This window comes from Acipenser ruthenus, chromosome 7, assembly GCF_902713425.1.
Source record: "Acipenser ruthenus chromosome 7, fAciRut3.2 maternal haplotype, whole genome shotgun sequence".
Classification (NCBI taxonomy): Eukaryota; Metazoa; Chordata; class Actinopteri; order Acipenseriformes; family Acipenseridae; genus Acipenser; species Acipenser ruthenus.
In genome coordinates this window covers 69,962,620-69,985,619 of record NC_081195.1, presented here as the reverse complement: position 1 = coordinate 69,985,619, position 23,000 = coordinate 69,962,620, and the positions used below count along the sequence as shown (strand labels likewise).

General features: G+C 50.0%; 1 protein-coding gene across 2 annotated transcripts; it reads left to right on the top strand.

Moving 5' to 3' along the window:
* Positions 1 to 394: 394 nt before the first annotated feature.
* LOC117415381 (pannexin-2) lies at positions 395 to 22,209 on the top strand. Of its 2 annotated transcripts, XM_059027813.1 has the most exons (5): positions 395 to 795; positions 6,069 to 6,370; positions 9,487 to 10,734; positions 11,676 to 11,849; positions 15,282 to 22,209. In XM_059027813.1, the coding sequence occupies exons 2-5, from the start codon at positions 6,145 to 6,147 to the stop codon at positions 15,530 to 15,532; spliced, it is 1,899 nt and encodes a 632-aa protein (XP_058883796.1). In that variant the 5' UTR covers positions 395 to 795; positions 6,069 to 6,144; the 3' UTR covers positions 15,533 to 22,209. The 2 variants fall into 2 exon arrangements, with proteins under 2 accessions (XP_058883796.1, XP_033881543.2); XM_034025652.3 differs by lacking the exon at positions 395 to 795 and having other exon boundaries at positions 2,891 to 6,370.
* Positions 22,210 to 23,000: the final 791 nt, after the last annotated feature.

The window sequence follows — 23,000 nt, the reverse complement described above, 5'->3', positions numbered from 1 at the left end:
TCCAGGAGATGAGGCAGACGCAGTGACGCTTTGTGTATCAAGAGAGAAAGCAGGAAAAGCAAACCCCATGAAAGTTAAACATGGATACAAGGAGGGTGATGGAATAAGCACAGTGAACGAGCATCTACACCTGCGCCGTGTGTGTTTGTCTGTGTGTTTGTTTGTTTGTGAGTGTTTGTTTGTGTGTGTGTGTTTGTTTGTTTGTGTGTGTGTTTGTACTCATTTGCGCCTTGTGCCCTGCTCCTCCTCCCCCAGGATCGCGATCATCTGCCCCGGAGAGAGTGATTAATTCGTAGCTAGGAGTAGAAGCCCCTCTCCCTGTCCTCTCAAGCTGCCGCTGTTGCTACCGGAGCACAGAATGCTTCCGGCTGGCTGCGTTTCCCGGCGCCCTGTCCCGCCACCGCCCAGCAGCAGCAGCGCCCTTCACGCGTGAAACCCGCAAGCTGCTGAAGCGCTGGACAGCTCTGCCGGTGTGATGATTTCCGCAGCTCCGAAGAGAGGGCGCTTACAAACCACACGGGGTTAGCCCTGAACTCCACACCACTGCATAATAAATACACCAGTGTCTGTTTAAAATAGTGATTTGTTGCAACACATTGACATGGATCGCTTTCAAACACGATGCATTTCGGTCTGTGGCTGAACGGATAGCCTGGTGACGAAGCAGTGTAGATGAGTACCAGTAACATTATTACATTTTTGTAAATAGAAGGAAGCCGGGGAATGAGCGGAACTCGCTGGTGCCGGATGCACCGCACTGCAGACGAACTCGCTCCCTGCCGACGGGCAGCCTGGGTAAGCTGATGTCTCGCTATTGCTATGTCTATATTTATTTAATGCAGGCTTGTAGTGGCAAGACGAACGACAGAGATACAGTTAACCCATTCTGCGTGCGGTATGGTGCTGCAAGCTGCTGTAAATCTCTGAAGATCATTTCAAAGTATGAGAGTGTACGAGACTGTCGTCCTCTGCTTTCTCCTCTCCAGTATTCTTACTGGCGGGTTATTGTAATCGACGAGATTCTGTGGAAAGTCCCAAGACGATTAAAATATTTAAATGAAAACCATTATTTTCTATAATATTAAATATGATCGTTGTTGGGAGCATTGTTTTAAAACAGGCAATGCAACCGTTTTGCAGGATGCAGAATCATTTCATAGTTCACCGGTCTGTGCTGTATCGTTGCCGGTCTACTGCAGATCGTGTTTTGTGTAAATAACTGATCTAATGCAATATTTGAAATGCAGCTGCCACACCTGCGCGAAGGGGACTTTGTACAGTAATGCACTTGTGTCTTTTTCAATAATTTAAAATCTATTTAAACAGGCTGTATAGCCCTGTAGTGCTGTTCATGAATTTCAAATCTATTTAAACAGACTGTATAGCCCTGTAGTGCTGTTCATGAATTTAAAATCTATTTAAACAGACTGTATAGCCCTGTAGTGCTGTTCATGAATTTAAAATCTATTTAAACAGGCTGTATAGCCCTGTAGTGCTGTTCATGAATTTAAAATCTATTTAAACAGACTGTATAGCCCTGTAGTGCTGTTCATGAATTTAAAATCTATTTAAACAGGCTGTATAGCCCTGTAGTGCTGTTCATGAATTTAAAATCTATTTAAACAGACTGTATAGCCCTGTAGTGCTGTTCATGAATTTAAAATCTATTTAAACAGGCTGTATAGCCCTGTAGTGCTGTTCATGAATTTAAAATCTATTTAAACAGGCTGTATAGCCCTGTAGTGCTGTTCATGAATTTAAAATCTATTTAAACATGCTGTATAGCCCTGTAGTGCTGTTCATGAATTTAAAATCTATTTAAACAGACTGTATAGCCCTGTAGTGCTGTTCATGAATTTCAAATCTATTTAAACAGACTGTATAGCCCTGTAGTGCTGTTCGTGGGGCCGGTAGCCTTGTAGTTGCAGTGGCAATAACGGTAACGATATCCTAGATATAACTCATTATTCCTCTCCAATTGTTTTTCAATATAATATTGCTATAGCAACACTTTAAGCACAGCTCTTAACCAATGGGATGCAGTGCGTTTTTCAGTCAGAGATTGTTCTGAAGCGAGCGGCTGTACTCTGCGCTGGTGCTGTCACTGCTGTGGAAGTGCTAACTCTACCGTGTCTGCAGCGCATAACCACTGTGATGCAGCATTAATAATGCTTTTAAATGCTCCATTTGTTTTAAAGGAATCTTGACATCCATTCTAATGGAAATGAAAGTGTTTTGTTGCTGTTATTTGAGGTTATTAATGACAGTGGGTCCCTGGGGGGGGGGGGAGCTGCAGCTGCTGTAATCCAGTGCTGTCCTCTAGCAGGACTCCTGCACACACCTGTCCTCACATGCAGCTCTGCTCCTGCTGGAGATTCACAGCTGTGGCTGTGTTACATGTGGCAGGATAGAGGGAGGCTGCTATGAACTAGCTGCTCATCTTCAAGGGCTTGGTTTCCTCTAGATCTGCTGCAGTCCACTGTAGGTCATTTTGACATATGTGTCTGTGTTCAGCAGTGTGTGTGCTGCAGTGCTGATGGTGTGTCTGTGTTCAGCAGTGTGTGCGCTGCAGTGCTGATGGTGTGTCTGTGTTCAGCAGTGTGTGCGCTGCAGTGCTGATGGTGTGTCTGTGTTCAGCAGTGTGTGCGCTGCAGTGCTGATGGTGTGTGTCTGTGTTCAGCAGTGTGTGCGCTGCAGTGCTGATGGTGTGTGTCTGTGTTCAGCAGTGTGTGCGCTGCAGTGCTGATGGTGTGTCTGTTCAGCAGTGTGTGCGCTGCAGTGCTGATGGTGTGTCTGTTCAGCAGTGTGTGCGCTGCAGTGCTGATGGTGTGTCTGTGTTCAGCAGTGTGTGCGCTGCAGTGCTGATGGTGTGTCTGTTCAGCAGTGTGTGCGCTGCAGTGCTGATGGTGTGTCTGTGTTCAGCAGTGTGTGCGCTGCAGTGCTGATGGTGTGTCTGTGTTCAGCAGTGTGTGCGCTGCAGTGCTGATGGTGTGTCTGTTCAGCAGTGTGTGCGCTGCAGTGCTGATGGTGTGTCTGTGTTCAGCAGTGTGTGCGCTGCAGTGCTGATGGTGTGTCTGTGTTCAGCAGTGTGTGTGCTGCAGTGCTGATGGTGTGTCTGTTCAGCAGTGTCTGTGTTGTGGAATGGGGATGGTGTGTATGTGTTCAGTAGTGTCTGTGTTGCAGAGGTGATGGTGTCTGTGTTCAGCAGTGTCTGTGTTGTGGAATGGGGATGGTGTGTATGTGTTCAGTAGTGTCTGTGTTGCAGAGGTGATGGTGTGTGTGTTCAGTAGTGTCTGTGTTGTGGAATGGGGATGGTGTCAGTGTTCAGCAGTGTCTGTGTTGCAAAGGTGATGGTGTGTATGTGTTCAGCAGTGTCTGTGTTGTGGAATGGGGATGGTGTGTATGTGTTCAGCAGTGTCTGTGTTGCAGAGGTGATGGTGTGTGTCTGTGTTCAGCAGTGTCTGTGTTGCAGAGGTGATGGTGTGTGTGTTCAGCAGTGTCTGTGTTGTGGAATGGGGATGGTGTGTGTGTTCAGCAGTATCTGTGTTGTGGAATGGGGATGGTGTGTGTGTTCAGCAGTGTCTGTGTTGTGGAATGGGGATGGTGTGTATGTGTTCAGCAGTGTCTGTGTTGCAGAGGTGATGGTGTGTGTGTTCAGCAGTGTCTGTGTTGTGGAATGGGGATGGTGTGTATGTGTTCAGCAGTGTCTGTGTTGTGGAATGGGGATGGTGTGTGTGTTCAGCAGTGTCTGTGTTGTGGAATGGGGATGGTGTGTATGTGTTCAGTAGTGTCTGTGTTGTGGAATGGGGATGGTGTGTATGTGTTCAGCAGTGTCTGTGTTGCAGAGGTGATGGTGTCTGTGTTCAGCAGTGTCTGTGTTGTGGAATGGGGATGGTGTGTGTGTTCAGCAGTGTCTGTGTTGTGGAATGGGGATGGTGTGTGTGTTCATTAGTGTCTGTGTTGTGGAATGGGGATGGTGTGTGTCTGTGTTCAGCAGTGTCTGTGTTGTGGAATGGGGATGGTGTCTGTGTTCAGCAGTGTCTGTGTTGTGGAATGGGGATGGTGTGTGTCTGTGTTCAGCAGTGTCTGTGTTGCAGAGGTGATGGTGTGTGTGTTCAGCAGTGTCTGTGTTGTGGAATGGGGATGGTGTGTGTGTTCAGCAGTGTCTGTGTTGTGGAATGGGGATGGTGTGTGTGTTCAGCAGTGTCTGTGTTGCAAAGGTGATGGTGTGTGTCTGTGTTCAGCAGTGTCTGTGTTGTGGAATGGGGATGGTGTGTGTGTGTTCAGCAGTGTCTGTGTTGCAGAGGTGATGGTGTGTGTGTTCAGCAGTGTCTGTGTTGTGGAATGGGGATGGTGTGTGTGTTCAGTAGTGTCTGTGTTGTGGAATGGGGATGGTGTGTGTCTGTGTTCAGCAGTGTCTGTGTTGTGGAATGGGGATGGTGTGTATGTGTTCAGCAGTGTCTGTGTTGCAGAGGTGATGGTGTCTGTGTTCAGCAGTGTCTGTGTTGTGGAATGGGGATGGTGTGTGTGTTCAGCAGTGTCTGTGTTGTGGAATGGGGATGGTGTGTATGTGTTCAGCAGTGTCTGTGTTGTGGAATGGGGATGGTGTCTGTGTTCAGCAGTGTCTGTGTTGCAGAGGTGATGGTGTGTGTGTTCAGCAGTGTCTGTGTTGTGGAATGGGGATGGTGTGTGTCTGTGTTCAGCAGTGTCTGTGTTGCAGAGGTGATGGTGTGTGTGTTCAGCAGTGTCTGTGTTGTGGAATGGGGATGGTGTGTGTGTTCAGCAGTGTCTGTGTTGTGGAATGGTGATGGTGTGTGTGTTCAGCAGTGTCTGTGTTGTGGAATGGGGATGGTGTGTGTGTTCAGCAGTGTCTGTGTTGTGGAATGGGGATGGTGTGTGTGTTCAGCAGTGTCTGTGTTGTGGAATGGGGATGGTGTGTATGTGTTCAGCAGTGTCTGTGTTGTGGAATGGGGATGGTGTGTGTGTTCAGCAGTGTCTGTGTTGCAAAGGTGATGGTGTGTGTCTGTGTTCAGCAGTGTCTGTGTTGTGGAATGGGGATGGTGTGTGTCTGTGTTCAGCAGTGTCTGTGTTGTGGAATGGGGATGGTGTGTGTCTGTGTTCAGCAGTGTCTGTGTTGTGGAATGGGGGTGGTGTGTGTCTGTGTTCAGCAGTGTATGTGTTGTGGAATGGGGATGGTGTGTATGTGTTCAGCAGTGTCTGTGTTGCAGAGGTGATGGTGTCTGTGTTCAGCAGTGTCTGTGTTGTGGAATGGGGATGGTGTGTGTGTTCAGCAGTGTCTGTGTTGTGGAATGGGGATGGTGTGTGTGTTCATTAGTGTCTGTGTTGTGGAATGGGGATGGTGTGTGTCTGTGTTCAGCAGTGTCTGTGTTGTGGAATGGGGATGGTGTGTGTCTGTGTTCAGCAGTGTATGTGTTGTGGAATGGGGATGGTGTGTGTATGTGTTCAGCAGTGTCTGTGTTGCAGAGGTGATGGTGTCTGTGTTCAGCAGTGTCTGTGTTGTGGAATGGGGATGGTGTGTATGTTCAGCAGTGTCTGTGTTGTGGAATGGGGATGGTGTGTGTGTTCAGCAGTGTCTGTGTTGTGGAATGGGGATGGTGTCTGTGTTCAGCAGTGTCTGTGTTGTGGAATGGGGATGGTGTGTATGTGTTCAGCAGTGTCTGTGTTGTGGAATGGGGATGGTGTGTATGTGTTCAGCAGTGTCTGTGTTGCAGAGGTGATGGTGTCTGTGTTCAGCAGTGTCTGTGTTGTGGAATGGGGATGGTGTGTGTCTGTGTTCAGCAGTGTCTGTGTTGCAGAGGTGATGGTGTGTGTGTTCAGCAGTGTCTGTGTTGTGGAATGGGGATGGTGTGTATGTGTTCAGCAGTGTCTGTGTTGTGGAATGGGGATGGTGTGTGTGTTCAGCAGTGTCTGTGTTGCAGAGGTGATGGTGTGTGTGTTCATTAGTGTCTGTGTTGTGGAATGGGGATGGTGTGTGTCTGTGTTCAGCAGTGTCTGTGTTGTGGAATGGGGATGGTGTGTGTCTGTGTTCAGCAGTGTCTGTGTTGCAGAGGTGATGGTTTGAGGCTCCTGGGCTCACAGAAGGATTCGGACGCTGGCAGTGCAGCGGCGCCCCCCCCCAGGCGAATGCAGCACATCATCGAGCAGAACCCCGACATGGCCACGGCTCTGCTCGCCGGGGAGAAGCTGCGGGAGCTCATCCTGCCGGGGCAGCAGGATGACCGGGCCGGGCCGCTGGCGGGGCTCCTGGTCCACATCAAACTGGAGCTGCCCTTCGACCGCGTCGTCACCATGGGAACCGTCCTCATCCCCATCGTGCTTGTCACACTGCTGTTCACCAGGAACCTCGCAGGTGAGTCTCACTGAGCGGCGCTCCCTCCCTCTGTCCCTCCCTTCCTCCCACACACTTCCTCCCTCCTTTACGCTCCCTCCCTCCCTTCCTCCCTCCGTCCCACACGCTTCCTCCCTCCCTCCCGCACGCTTCCTCCCTCCCTTCCTTCCTCCCTCCTTTCCTCCCTCCCGCACGCTCCCTCCCTCCCTTCCTCCCTCCCGCACGCTCCCTCCCTTCCTCCCTCCCATACGCTCCCTCCCTCCCTTCCTCCCTCCCTCCTGCACGCTCCCTCCCTTCCTCCCTCCCGTACGCTCCCTCCCTCCCTTCCTCCCTCCCTCCTGCACGCTCCCTCCCTTCCTCCCTCCCGCACACTCCCTCCCTCCCGCACGCTTCCTCCCTTCCTCCCCCCCTCCCTCCCTCCGTCCCGCACGCTCCCTCCCTTCCTCCCTCCCGCACACTCCCTCCCTCCCGCACTCTCCCTCCCTTCCTCCCTCCCGTACGCTCCCTCCCTCCCTTCCTCCCTCCCACACGCTTGCCTGCCCGATCGCTCACCCCCATCCAGTGACAGGACAGGCTGTGTGTCTGTACAATATCATGATAGTGACAGGACAGGCTGTGTGTCTGTACAATATCATGATAGTGACAGGACAGGCTGTGTGTCTGTACAATATCATGATAGTGACAGGACAGGCTGTGTGTCTGTACAATATCATGATAGTGACAGGACAGGCTGTGTGTCTGTACAATATCATGATAGTGACAGGAGTTAGAAATAGATTGAGCAGTGCTGGGGGAGGCGGGTTCTGCAGTTCAGGGAAGTCACGCCAGGATGACTGTGTGTCCTTGAGGGTCTTGCTGGAGTGTTTCTGTCTTCTGAATGCAGAATAACTTGAGGCGTTACCAGACGGGCGTCTGTTCTGTAAGACTGATCAATGATCCCTTTCACAGTCTCCCCTCCCCACGTGGAGAACACATTCTGCTTTATAAATACAAGTGAATACATCCTGGCTTAAATAGCACCATTTGAATATTCCAGTGCTCTGTATAAGAGTGTGAATGTATGAGAATGGGGTTGCTCAAGCAGCTTACAGGAAGCCAGTTTGAAGCAGACTGCCCAGTGGTGTGTAACCCAGCAGCAGTGATTGAGGAGGGATCCCTGCTGCTGCCTGTAGGGGGCACTGCGATGCTGAGTCAGTATGCAGCCTGCATTACAGCTGTGAAGGGAGGGGAGGGCTCTAACTGTCAAGGGCTGCTGTAGGCGATGGCATTTGCTTTTAATAGTAACACTGAGATGCACTTTACAAACCTTCTATGATGCAATTACTCCACAGACAGTGCAGGAGAAATGAAGTCTGCTTCCAGAGTATGAGATTCACTGTGCAGTCCAGACTACCCTGCACAGGGGTTAGTGCAGGAGTTAGGGCAGCAGTGTGGAGTAGTGGTTAGGGCTCTGGACTCTTGACCGGAGGGTCGTGGGTTCAGTCCCCGGTGGGGACACTGCTGCTGTACCCTTGAGCAAGGTACTTTACCTAGATTGCTCCAGGAAAAAAAACCCAACTGTATAAATGGGTAATTGTATGTAAAAATAATGTGATATCTTGTAACAATTGTAAGTCGCCCTGGATAAGGGCGTCAGCTAAGAAATAAATAATAATAATAATAATAATAATAATAGTACAGGAGAGACTACCCTGCACAGGAGACACTACCCAGCACAGGAGACACTACCCTGCACAGGGGTTAGTACAGGAGAGACTACCCTGCACAGGGGTTAGTACAGGAGACACTACCCTGCCCTGGAGACACTACCCTGCACAGGGGATTATACAGGAGACACTACCCTGCCCTGGAGACACTACCCTGCACAGGGGATAGTACAGGAGACACTACCCTGCCCTGGAGACACTACCCTGCACAGGGGTTAGTACAGGAGACACTACCCTGCCCTGGAGACACTACCCTGCACAGGGGATTATACAGGAGACACTACCCTGCCCTGGAGACACTACCCTGCACAGGGGTTAGTACAGGAGACACTACCCTGCCCTGGAGACACTACCCTGCACAGGGGTTAGTACAGGAGACACTACCCTGCCCTGGAGACACTACCCTGCACAGGGGTTAGTACAGGAGACACTACCCTGCACAGGGGTTAGTACAGGAGACACTACCCTGCACAGGGGTTAGTACAGGACAGGGTCTGAAGGCTTGCACAGATGTTTCACTGAGACGCTCAGCACAGGAAAGACCTCCTTTGTGTTGTGGGAGTTGACCCTGGTCACTCTCCCTGTGTTAGTGCTGGTATTTAGAGGAATGGTGTATATTAGTGATGATTTATCCACAGTACAATCTGACACAAACAGTCTGTCTGATCAATTACGAGACACAATGTTAATCATTGGGTAAGCCTCTGAACGAACTGCCCTTTCTAAAACATTGTGAGCTGCGTCTCGTTTGAAATGTTTCATTCCACAGAGCTGCGTCTCGTTTGAAATGTTTCATTCCACAGAGCTGCGTCTCGTTTGAAATGTTTCATTCCACAGAGCTGCGTCTCGTTTGAAATGTTTCATTCCACAGAGCTGCTTCTCGTTTGAAATGTTTCATTCCACAGAGCTGCGTCTCGTTTGAAATGTTTCATTCCACAGAGCTGCGTCTCGTTTGAAATGTTTCATTCCACAGAGCTGCTTCTCGTTTGAAATGTTTCCTTCCACAGAGCTGCGTCTCGTTTGAAATGTTTCATTCCACAGAGCTGCTTCTCGTTTGAAATGTTTCATTCCACAGAGCTGCGGCTCGTTTGAAATGTTTCATTCCACAGAGCTGCGTCTCGTTTGAAATGTTTCATTCCACAGAGCTGCTTCTCGTTTGAAATGTTTCATTCCACAGAGCTGCGTCTCGTTTGAAATGTTTCATTCCACAGAGCTGCGTCTCGTTTGAAATGTTTCATTCCACAGAGCTGCGTCTCGTTTGAAATGTTTCATTCCACAGAGCTGCGTCTCGTTTGAAATGTTTCATTCCACAGAGCTGCGTCTCGTTTGAAATGTTTCATTCCACAGAGCTGCTTCTCGTTTTAAATGTTTCATTCCACAGAGCTGCGGCTTGTTTGCTCTAAGCTATTCCTGTTTGTCTCTGTTCTGCAGAAGAGTCGATCTACTGCTACACTCCACACAACTTCACGCGAGACCAGGCCCTGTACGCCCGGGGGTACTGCTGGACGGAGCTGCGGGACGCTGTCCCGGGGGTGGAGCCCGCGCTCAGGCGCTCTCTATTCCAACACAAGTTCCTCCCGTACGCCCTACTGGCCTTCGCTGGCATCATGTACATCCCGGCGCTGGGCTGGGAGTTCATGACCTCCACACGCCTCACCTCCGAGCTCAACTTCCTGCTGCACGAGATCGACAACTGCTACCACCGGGCGGCCGAGGGCAGGGCCCCGAAGATCGAGAAGCAGATCCAGTCGAAGGGGCCCGGAATCACGGAGCGGGAGCGCAGGGAGATCATCGAGGATGCGGAGAAGGAGAAGAGTCCCGAGCAGAACCTGTTTGAGAAGTACCTGGAGCGCCGCGGCCAGAGCAACTTCTTGGCCAAGCTGTACCTGGCGCGCCACCTAGTGATCGTCTTCCTGAGCTCCATCCCCATCTCCTACCTCTCCACTTACTACGCCACGCAGAGGCAGAACGAGTTCACCTGCGCGCTGGGAGAGCCCCCCGACGTGAGCAGCGCCGCCCCGCTGGTGATCCATGTGAACTGCAAGCTCCCGGCCGTGCAGCTGCAGAGGATCCTGTCCGCGGTGGACATCTCCCTGCTGAGCTTCATCAACCTCATCATCCTGGTGAACCTGCTGCACCTGTTCATCGTGCGCAAGTCCAACTTCATCTTCGACAAGCTGCACAAGGTGGGCATCAAGACCAAGCGGCAGTGGCAGAAGTCCCAGTTCTGCGACATCAACATCCTGGCCATGTTCTGCAATGAGAACCGCGACCACATCAAGTCCCTGAACCGGCTGGACTTCATCACCAACGAGAGTGACCTCATGTACGACAACGTGGTCCGCCAGCTCCTGGCAGCACTGGCCCAGTCCAACCACGACACCACGCCCACCATGCGGGACTCGGGGATCCAGACTGTGGACCCCAGCATGGACCCCGCAGCTTTCACAGAGGGGGAGCTGGGAGTCATCAAGAGACCCCGCAAGAAGATGAAGTGGATCCCGAGCTCCAACCCTCTGCCCCAGTCCTTCAAAGAGCCGCTCGCCCTCATGAGAGTGGAGAACAGCAGCAAGCCTGACAAACCCAAACCCGTCCGTCGCAAAACCACCGCGGACACCCTCATAGCACCCCTGCTGGAGTCCAGCGCCAAGAGCACACAGCACCCGCCCAGCACTAAAGGTACCTGGAGAGTGGAGCGGGGTTGGGGAGGGGGAGGGGAGGAGGGGGATGGTGAGGGGGGAGCGGGGAGTGTGAGAGGACAGGGGGAGGGGGAGGGGGAGGTGGGGGTGGGGGAGGGGGAGGGTGAAGGGACAGGGTGATGTATGAGGTGAGAGGGGACGAGGGGGAGGTGAGGAGGGGGATGGTGAGGGGGAGGGTGAAGGGACAGGGTGATGTATGAGGTGAGAGGGGATAGGGGGAAGGGTGAAGGGACAGGGGGAGGGGGAGGGGGAGGGCGAGGGGGAGGTGAGGAGGGGGGTGGTGAAGGGACAGGGTGAAGGGACAGGGACAGGGGGAGGTGAGGAGGGGGGTTGTGAGGGGGAGGGTGAAGGGACAGGGTGATGTATGAGGTGAGAGGGGATAGGGGGAAGGGTGAAGGGACAGGGGGAGGGGGAGAGGCCGAGTGAGTGAGCGATTAGGGTTAGAGGATAAGGTCAAATTTCCAGTTAAAGAACTGAACTACAATTGAGAAAAAGCTGTTCAGTCTGATGTTAGTGCTAAATTAACAAGAGCGATGGGGGCTGACAGAGAGGCATGGTTATAGCTAACAGACTGGGAGGAGCTGGAGTTATAAAGAGAGACTGGGACTCGTGGATCCATGTGCAGCAGAGTCTTGTGGTTTATGGCATGAAGTTGGGTCTGGGGGAGTTTGATCAGGGACGGCTATTAAAGGGGTTAACGGCAGGCAAGTACATTCTGAATTCAGGGATGGAAATAAGACTCCCGTTGCAGAGCAGTTGGATTGTTTCCTTGTTTTGCTGTGGGTTTAATAAGACACACCTGAGCTTGTTACCTGTACACTGGGGCTAGTCAAGCACATATTAAACCCTGGAATAGGTGACACTGCTGTGCAACAGGAGTCTGTTTCCACACTGCAATGTGTTGAGCTGTCTTTGCTGCAGGGATTCTCAGCTCCGTCGGTGTCGACAGAGTGATTGAGAAGAAGCACTCGAGGCACTTCTCCCTGGACGTGCACCCCTACATGCTGGGCACCCGCAAGCCCAAACCGGAGGTGCCCATCCCCAGCCCCCACACCCAGGAGGCAGGCCGCGGGCACACCGTCGTCTCCATCACAGGTACAGCACAGGCTGGGTTTGAATCCCTTTAAACTCCCTGCAATTAGCACAGCCAGCTGGGACAGCACACAGCACCCAGCGAGAATCTGAGAGCAGGTTAGAACAGAACAACACAAGAGACTTACACAAGGAGGAGGCAGTTCAGTTCCAATCCCAGTTTAGAGAACCCTGACCTGGCTTGGTAACCTCTCCATAAACTCCCCACTCTAAACAAGTGTCTCCTACCCCCTGCACTGTGTCCTCTAGTCCTGTCTACCCCTGCACTGTGTCCTCTAGTCCTGTCTACCCCTGCACTGTGTCCTCTAGTCCTGTCTACCCCTGCACTGTGTCCTCTAGTCCTGTCTACCCCTGCACTGTGTCCTCTAGTCCTGTCTACCCCTGCACTGTGTCCTCTAGTCCTGTCTACCCCTGCACTGTATCCTCTAGTCCTGTCTACCCCTGCACTGTGTCCTCTAGTCCTGTCTACCCCTGCACTGTGTCCTCTAGTCCTGTCTACCCCTGCACTGTGTCCTCTAGTCCTGTCTACCCCTGCACTGTATCCTCTAGTCCTGTCTACCCCTGCACTGTGTCCTCTAGTCCTGGTGCTGTGCTCGATTCCTTGTTTTATTGTTTGCTACAAGTGAATAATATCTTAGTTGTTCTAATATCTCAGAGAGTTCAGCATAAACTGCTGTGCAGAGTCACATTCTCAGAGTTCAGTATAAACTGCTGTGTAGAATCACATTCTCAGAGTTCAGTATAAACTGCTGTGCAGAGTCACATTCTCAGAGAGTTCAGCATAAACTGCTGTGTAGAATCACATTCTCAGAGTTCAGTATAAACTGCTGTGCAGAGTCACATTCTCAGAGTTCAGTATAAACTGCTGTGCAGAATCACATTCTCAGAGTTCAGTATAAACTGCTGTGCAGAGTCACATTCTCAGAGAGTTCAGTATAAACTGCTGTGCAGAATCACATTCTCAGAGTTCAGTATAAACTGCTGTGCAGAGTCACATTCTCAGAGAGTTCAGTATAAACTGCTGTGCAGAATCACATTCTCAGAGTTCAGTATAAACTGCTGTGCAGAATCACATTCTCAGAGTTCAGTATAAACTGCTGTGCAGAGTCACATTCTCAGAGAGTTCAGTATAAACTGCTGTGTAGAGTCACATTCTCAGAGAGTTCAGTATAAACTGCTGTGCAGAATCACATTCTCAGAGAGTTCAGTATAAACTGCTGTGCAGAGTCACATTCTCAGAGAGTTCAGTATAAACTGCTGTGCAGAATCACATTCTCAGAGAGTTCAGTATAAACTGCTGTGCAGAATCACATTCTCAGAGTTCAGTATAAACTGCTGTGCAGAATCACATTCTCAGAGTTCAGTATAAACTGCTGTGCAGAATCACATTCTCAGAGTTCAGTATAAACTGCTGTGCAGAATCCCATTCTCAGAGTTCAGTATAAACTGCTGTGCAGAATCACATTCTCAGAGTTCAGTATAAACTGCTGTGCAGAGTCACATTCTCAGAGTTCAGTATAAACTGCTGTGCAGTCACATTCTCAGAGAGTTCAGTATAAACTGCTGTGCAGAATCACATTCTCAGAGTTCAGTATAAACTGCTGTGCAGAATCACATTCTCAGAGTTCAGTATAAACTGCTGTGCAGAGTCACATTCTCAGAGTTCAGTATAAACTGCTGTGCAGAGTCACATTCTCAGAGTTCAGTATAAACTGCTGTGCAGAGTCACATTCTCAGAGAGTTCAGTATAAACTGCTGTGCAGAATCACATTCTCAGAGTTCAGTATAAACTGCTGTGCAGAATCACATTCTCAGAGAGTTCAGTATAAACTGCTGTGCAGAATCACATTCTCAGAGTTCAGTATAAACTGCTGTGCAGAGTCACACTCGGTGTCAAAGCATTAATAAATGATAACCAAGGTGAAACATCACACTTTGAATAGTGAAAATCAGAATCTCATGACACTGTAAAATGTAATACCGATCCACAAAAAGGGAGACAAAACCGAACCAGGTAACTACAGACCAATAAGCCTGACTTCTATTATATGTAAACTTACGGAAACTATAATAAGATCCAAAATGGAAAATTACCTATATGGTAACAATATCCTGGGAGACAGTCAGCATGGTTTTAGGAAAGGGAGATCATGTCTAACTAACTTACTTGACTTTTTTGAGGATGCAACATTGACAATGGATAACTGCAAAGCATATGACATGGTTTATTTAGATTTCCAGAAAGCTTTTGACAAAGTCCCGCATAAAAGATTAATTCTCAAACTGAACGCAGTAGGGATTCAAGGAAATGCATGCACATGGATTAGGGAGTGGTTAACATGTAGAAAACAGAAAGTACTGATTAGAGGAGAAACCTCGAAATGGAGTGAGGTAACCAGTGGTGTACCACAGGGATCAGTATTAGGTCCTCTGCTATTCCTAATCTACATTAATGATTTAGACTCTGATATAGTAAGCAAACTCGTTAAATTTGCAGAGGACACAAAAATAGGAGGAGTGGCAAACAATGTTGAAGCAGCAAAGGTCATTCAAAATGATCTAGACAGCATTCAGAACTGGGCAGACACATGGCAAATGAAATTTAATAGAGAAAAGTGTAAAGTATTGCATGCGGGCAATAAAAATGTGCATTATAAATATCATATGGGAGATAGTGAAATTGAAGAAGGGAACTATGAAAAAGACCTAGGAGTTTATGTTGACTCAGAAATGTCTTCATCTAGACAATGTGGGGAAGCTATAAAAAAGGCTAACAAGATGCTCGGATATATTGTGAGAAGTTTTGAATTTAAATCAAGGGAAGTAATGTTAAAACTTTACAATGCATTAGTAAGATCTCACCTAGAATATTGTGTTCAGTTCTGGTCACCTCGTTACAAAAAGGATATTGCTGCCCTAGAAAGAGTGCAAAGAAGAGCAACCAGAATTATCCCAGGTTTAAAAGGCATGTCGTATGCAGACAGGCTAAAATAATTGAATCTATTCAGTCTTGAACAAAGAAGACTATGCGGTGATCTGATTCAAACATTCAAAATCCTAAAAGGTATAGACAGTGTCAACCCAGGGGACTACTTTGACCTGAAAAAAGAAACAAGGACCAAGGGTCACAAATGGAGATTAGATAAAGGGGCATTCAGAACAGAAAATAGGAGGCACTTTTTTACACAGAGAATTGTGAGGGTCTGGAACCAACTCCCCAGTAATGTTGTTGAAGCTGACACCCTGGGATCCTTCAAGAAGCTGCTTGATGAGATTCTGGGATCAATAAGCTACTAACAACCAAACGAGCAAGATGGGCTGAATGGCCTCCTCTCGTTTGTAAACTTTCTTATGTTCTTATGGTCTTATGTATTTTGAACCTGCTACTTGTGGGGAGGTGTATCTCCTTCCTGACAGGTCTGTTTGTCTCTGCAGACAGCAAGGAGAGCCGAGCCGAGCCTGGCTTCCCCTCCCAGCCCTGCCGGACCCTGCCCAGCGCTGTCTACATCAACGGGAGCACCAGCAGCCTTCCTGCTGCTGCATCTGAGGAGCCCGAGAGCAAGGGCCCGGGCTTCAACAGGAACCCCACCCACCCCGTGCTGAACAACCACCCGCTGTACGAAGAGGAGGAGCCCCCACTGAGCACAGAGAGGACTGGAGAGCTCCTGACTGCAGGGCAGTACTGAGGCACACACCCTGCACCCTGCACACGAGCAGCCCCTGAGAGGAGAGGAGAGGACTGGAGAGGACTGGAGAGCTCCTGACTGCAGGGCAGTACTGAGGCACACACCCTGCACCCTGCACACGAGCAGCCCCTGAGAGGAGAGGAGAGGACTGGAGAGCTCCTGACTGCAGGGCAGTACTGAGGCACACACCCTGCACCCTGCACCCTGCACACGAGCAGCCCCTGAGAGGAGAGGAGAGGACTGGAGAGGACTGGAGAGCTCCTGACTGCAGGGCAGTACTGAGGCACACACCCTGCACCCTGCACCCTGCACACGAGCAGCCCCTGAGAGGAGAGGAGAGGACTGGAGAGGACTGGAGAGCTCCTGACTGCAGGGCAGTACTGAGGAATCTCACACACTGCTGAACATTCACACTCACTAAGAGATACACAGAAAGCAGGTTCCAATAGAAAGCTGCCTGCAGGCCACTCTCTCCACACAAATAACACAAGCTAACTTTCCATTGCAATATACATCAGGGACATAGAGGAATGAAACAGGAGCTGAACACAGAAACAGCAGTATAATAAAATAAATACTTGCTATGATCCAGAGACTGAGAATTCATTCACATGCCTGGTCCTGATGAGCACCTTGCATCTAAGGAGAGGGGGTCAGGACAGCCTCCTCCAGACTGTGATCCACACACTGGGGTTCACATGAGCCTCCTCCAGACTGTGATCCACACACTGGGGTTCACATAAGCATCCTCCAGACTGTGATCCACACACTGGGGTTCAGGACAGCCTCCTCCAGACTGTGATCCACACACTGGGGTTCAGGACAGCCTCCTCCAGACTGTGATCCACACACTGGGGTTCAGGACAGCCTCCTCCAGACTGTGATCCACACACTGGGGTTCACATGAGCCTCCTCCAGACTGTGATCCACACTCTGGGGTTCACATGAGCCTCCTCCAGACAGTGATCCACACACTGGGGTTCACATAAGCATCCTCCAGACTGTGATCCACACACTGGGGTTCAGGACAGCCTCCTCCAGACTGTGATCCACACACTGGGGTTCAGGACAGCCTCCTCCAGACTGTGATCCACACACTGGGGTTCACATGAGCCTCCTCCAGACTGTGATCCACACTCTGGGGTTCACATGAGCGTCCTCCAGACAGTGATCCACACACTGGGGTTCACATAAGCATCCTCCAGACTGTGATCCACACACTGGGGTTAAGGACAGCCTCCTCCAGACTGTGATCCACACACTGGGGTTCAGGACAGCCTCCTCCAGACTGTGATCCACACACTGGGGTTCACATGAGCCTCCTCCAGACTGTGATCCACACACTGGGGTTCAGGACAGCCTCCTCCAGACTGTGATCCACACACTGGGGTTCACATGAGCCTCCTCCAGACTGTGATCCACACACTGGGGTTCACATGAGCCTCCTCCAGACTGTGATCCAAACACTGGGGTTCAGGACAGCCTCCTCCAGACTGTGATCCACACACTGGGGTTCAGATGAGCCTCCTCCAGACTGTGATCCACACACTGGGGTTCAGATGAGCCTCCTCCAGACTGTGATCCACACACTGGGGTTCACATGAGCCTCCTCCAGACTGTGATCCACACACTGGGGTTCACATGAGCCTCCTCCAGACTGTGATCCAAACACTGGGGTTCAGGACAGCCTCCTCCAGACTGTGATCCACACACTGGGGTTCAGGACAGCCTCCTCCAGACTGATCCACACACTGGGGTTCAGATGAGCCTCCTCCAGACTGTGATCCACACACTGGGGTTCACATGAGCCTCCTCCAGACTGTGATCCACACACTGGGGTTCAGATGAGCCTCCTCCAGACTGTGATCCACACACTGGGGTTCAGATGAGCCTCCTCCAGACTGTGATCCACACACTGGGGTTCAGGACAGCATCCTCCAGACAGTGATCCACACACTGGGGTTCAGATGAGCCTCCTCCAGACTGTGATCCACACACTGGGGTTCAGGACAGCATCCTCCAGACTGTGATCCACACACTGGGGTTCAGATGAGCCTCCTCCAGACTGTGATCCACACACTGGGGTTCACATGAGCGTCCTCCAGACTGTGATCCACACACTGGGGTTCAGGACAGCCTCCTCCAGACTGTGATCCACACACTGGGGTTCAGATGAGCCTCCTCTGGACTGTGATCCACACACTGGGGTTCACATGAGCCTCCTCCAGACTGTGATTCACACACTGGGGTTCACATGAGCCTCCTCCAGACTGTGATCCACACACTGGGGTTCACATGAGCCTCCTCCAGACTGTGATCCACACACTGGGGTTCAGGACAGCCTCCTCCAGACTGTGATCCACACACTGGGGTTCAGGACAGCATCCTCCAGACAGTGATCCACACACTGGGATTCAGGACAGCCTCCTCCAGACTGTGATCCACACACTGGGGTTCACATGAGCCTCCTCCAGACTGTGATTCACACAGTGGGGTTCACATGAGCCTCCTCCAGACTGTGATCCACACACTGGGGTTCAGGACAGCCTCCTCCAGACTGTGATCCACACACTGGGGTTCACATGAGCCTCCTCCAGACTGTGATCCACACTCTCACTGGGGTTCAGATGAGCCTCCTCCAGACTGTGATCCACACACTGGGGTTCAGATGAGCCTCCTCCAGACTGTGATCCACACACTGGGGTTCACATGAGCCTCCTCCAGACTGTGATTCACACACTGGGGTTCACATGAGCCTCCTCCAGACTGTGATCCACACACTGGGGTTCACATGAGCCTCCTCCAGACTGTGATCCACACTCTCACTGGGGTTCAGATGAGCCTCCTCCAGACTGTGATCCACACACTGGGGTTCAGATGAGCCTCCTCCAGACTGTGATCCACACACTGGGGTTCACATGAGCCTCCTCCAGACTGTGATTCACACACTGGGGTTCACATGAGCCTCCTCCAGACTGTGATCCACACACTGGGGTTCACATGAGCCTCCTCCAGACTGTGATCCACACACTGGGGTTCAGGACAGCCTCCTCCAGACTGTGATCCACACACTGGGGTTCAGGACAGCATCCTCCAGACAGTGATCCACACACTGGGATTCAGGACAGCCTCCTCCAGACTGTGATCCACACACTGGGGTTCAGATGAGCCTCCTCTGGACTGTGATCCACACACTGGGGTTCACATGAGCCTCCTCCAGACTGTGATCCACACACTGGGGTTCACATGAGCCTCCTCCAGACTGTGATCCACACACTGGGGTTCAGGACAGCCTCCTCCAGACTGTGATTCACACACTGGGGTTCAGATGAGCCTCCTCCAGACTGTGATCCACACACTGGGGTTCAGGACAGCCTCCTCCTGACTGTGATCCACACACTGGGCGGATCACTGCCCCTGAGCACAGAGCCAAACCAGATCACTGCTCCTAATCCAAATCCATTAGGCAATATCTCTGGCTATTTTGCACACTGTGTTTGTTTTTTATGTTTTAACAAGGTGTTTTTTAAACATGTTATTTGTTATACAGTGCTTTGTAAAGATTCTGCCGTGAAGGAGAAATCAGCGAGACTGAATCTATGAAAAACAAACAGCATGGAAAAGCACTTGCACCCCAATCCAGGTGGGACCCCAGAAATAAACTGAGCTTAAAAAGCACTTGCACCCCAATCCAGGTGGGACCCCAGAAATAAACTGAGCTTAAAAAGCACTTGCACCCCAATCCAGGTGGGACCCCAGAAATAAACTGATCTTAAAAAGCACTTGCACCCCAATCCAGGTGGGACCCCAGAAATAGAATGCGCTCGTCCTTCTAATGCAGTGACTAAAGCAAGCTGGGATATACAATTTGAAATGATCTCATCTCTCTGCTGCTCCAGCTCCTCTGTACTGTACAGTACAACACAGTGGAAGAGCAGCTGGGGGGGTAGTCTGGGATGTACAATTTGAAATGATCTCATCTCTCTGCTGCTCCAGCTCCTCTGTACTGTACAGTACAACACAGTGGAAGAGCAGCTGGGGCGCAGTCTGGGATGTACAATTTGAAATGATCTCATCTCTCTGCTGCTCCAGCTCCTCTGTACTGTACAGTACAACACAGTGGAAGAGCAGCTGGGGCGCAGTCTGGGATATACAATTTGAAATGATCTCATCTCTCTGCTGCTCCAGCTCCTCTGTACTGTACAGTACAACACAGTGGAAGAGCAGCTGGGGGGGGCAGTCTGGGATGTACAATTTGAAATGATCTCATCTCTCTGCTGCTCCAGCTCCTCTGTACTGTACAGTACAACACAGTGGAAGAGCAGCTGGGGGGGCAGTCTGGTATGTACAATTTGAAATGATCTCATCTCTCTGCTGCTCCAGCTCCTCTGTACTGTACAGTACAACACAGTGGAAGAGCAGCTGGGGCGCAGTCTGGGATGTACAATTTGAAATGATCTCATCTCTCTGCTGCTCCAGCTCCTCTGTACTGTACAGTACAACACAGTGGAAGAGCAGCTGGGGGCGCAGTCTGGGATGTACAATTTGAAATGATCTCATCTCTCTGCTGCTCCAGCTCCTCTGTACTGTACAGTACAACACAGTGGAAGAGCAGCTGGGGGGGCAGTCTGGGATGTACAATTTGAAATGATCTCATCTCTCTGCTGCTCCAGCTCCTCTGTACTGTACAGTACAACACAGTGGAAGAGCAGCTGGGGGGGCAGTCTGGTATGTACAATTTGAAATGTTGATGAAATCAGTGAATGTGTAAAAGTAAGTTTGTCTCTGAGTGACTTGCTGGATGGAAGCTCACTTGTCTCTGTATCTTAACAATATGTTTTGTTTAATAAAATCTGAATGCAGAACAGTGTTCCAGATCATTCTCTTGTACCAAACAGTGAAAAAAAACCCACTACTTCACTGTGGCCAATCCCTGAGTCCCTCCTCTCACTGCTCGCATCTGATTGGTGGTAAAAAGCACAGTATAGGTGTTGCGTCTCTCTCTGTAAAATATTAATAAAACATGAAGGGAATGTTGCTGCTGTCCTTCATGAGGACGCAATGTATGAACAAGGCCAGCATTCAAATATTACAGTTACTAAATCAGAACACCCCATAATAAACAGAGAGACAGTCTTCAATATAAACAGCTTTGCAGCCTCTCCCCAGTGTGGATCCAGAGAGACAGTCTTCAATATAAACAGCTTTGCAGCTGCGCTCCAGTGTGGATCCAGAGAGACAGTCTTCAATATAAACAGCTTTGCAGCCTCTCCCCAGTGTGGATCCAGAGAGACAGCCTTCAATATAAACAGCTTTGCAGCTGCGCTCCAGTATGGATCCAGAGAGACAGTCTTCAATATAAACAGCTTTGCAGCTGCGCTCCAGTGTGGATCCAGAGAGATAGTCTTCAATATAAACAGCTTTGCAGCTGCGCTCCAGTGTGGATCCAGAGAGACAGTCTTCAATATAAACAGCTTTGCAGCTGCGCTCCAGTGTGGATCCAGAGAGACAGTCTTCAATATAAACAGCTTTGCAGCCTCTCCCCAGTGTGGATTCAGATAAAAGCCCCCCTGACAAGCACACTGAACATGGAACGCCAGCAGCAGCATCTCTGGAAGGCGAGTGTTGCGTTGGAAGTTCTGTCCAGTGGCTGCGCTGCGCTCCTGTGACTGGGAATACTCTCTTTGGAAAGAGTCTGGGGAGCTGCAGCGGGATTGTGTTGAAAAGGTTACTGCAGGTAAGCTGTGAGCAGGAGACCACGATGGGAAGGTAACAAACAGGACTGAATCACAGCTCTCTCTCCACTGCTGTCCAGCCTCACAGTGCCCCCTGCTGGGTGTAGGTGGAGCTACTGTTCTCATGCATTTTAGCAGGATCAGTTAAATGCATTCTACACCAACAGCTTTCAAGCCTGGTCCTCAAGTACCCATGTGTGTTTAAAGTCTCTGTCTCTGTCTCTGTGCACGGCATGTTTAAAGTCTCTGTCTCTGTCTCTGTCTCTGCCTCTGTGCACAGCATGTTTAAAGTCTCTGTCTCTGTCTCTGTCTCTGTGCACAGCATGTTTAAAGTCTCTGTCTCTGTCTCTGTCTCTGTCTCTGTGCACAGCATGTTTAAAGTCTCTGTCTCTGTCTCTGTCTCTGTGCACAGCATGTTTAAAGTCTCTGTCTCTGTCTCTGTGCACGGCATGTTTAAAGTCTCAGTCTCTGTCTCTGTCTCTGTCTCTGTCTCTGTCTCTGTCTCTGTGCACAGCATGTTTAAAGTCTCTGTCTCTGTCTCTGTGCACAGCATGTTTAAAGTCTCTGTCTATGTCTCTGTCTCTGTCTCTGTCTCTGTGCACAGCATGTTTAAAGTCTCTGTCTCTGTCTCTGTGCACAGCATGTTTAAAGTCTCTGTCTCTGTCTCTGTCTCAGTCTCTGTGCTTGGCACCTCCTGTCTCTTAGGCTCTGGGTCTGTTTGGTACAGGCTGCTTTCCATTCAGCTTAAATTGTGCTTTTTTTCTCCCTCTCCTAGGTTGGGGTCACAGCCGTATAAACATTCTAGACGTTTCTTTATTTTTATAACACATCTTGTATATAAACAATATGACTGTTCTCTCAAACAGATTGACATGCATAAAAACAGAACTGTACAGTGATAGGCTGCCTTGAACAGGAGAGTCCAGCAGAGGGCAGCACAGAGCAGGCCTCCCTGCAGTAATTCAATTCAATTCAATGGTGCTTTATTGGCATGATTTACAATAGCAGGTGTTGCCAAAGCAATTATACAATAGACATGTATACATACACTGCATCATAAATATAAACAAACAGTACAGTAAAAAAAAAAAAAAAAAAAAAAAGTGAAAATAGTACTGTTAATGATTAAATAAATAAATAAATAATAATCAAAGAAAATAATTAAAATTATATATAGATATAATACAGTGGCTACAAGTAATGCATTTCCTCTCCTCCCAAGTTGTGCTCCTCATGCAGAGTCACTGCGCGCCCCTTTGGTTGTGACAGGTGGCTACGTATTGGACAGCCACGGGGGGCTGTGTGTCCCTCCCCCAGGAGTACAGACAGGGGGGCTGTGTGTCCCTCCCCCAGGAGTACAGACAGGGGGGCTGTGTGTCCCTCCCCCAGGAGTACAGACAGGGGGGCTGTGTGTCCCTCCCCCAGGAGTACAGACAGGGGGGCTGTGTGTCCCTCCTCCAGGAGTACAGACAGGGGGGCTGTGTGTCCCTCCCCCAGGAGTACAGACAGGGGGGCTGTGTGTCCCTCCCCAGGAGTACAGACAGTTTTTCTGGGTCTGCCATTTACTATTTTATTAAAGAATACTTCCCTTGTTTGGGAGTAACAGACACAGACACTAGATGGCAGTGAATAGCAGAGACTCCGATCTCTTCTGTTATGGGCAGTGACAACCAGACAATTCAGATTGGACTTTTCTTTTAAATTAACATTTGAAATTTTCTTTAACACAGGCA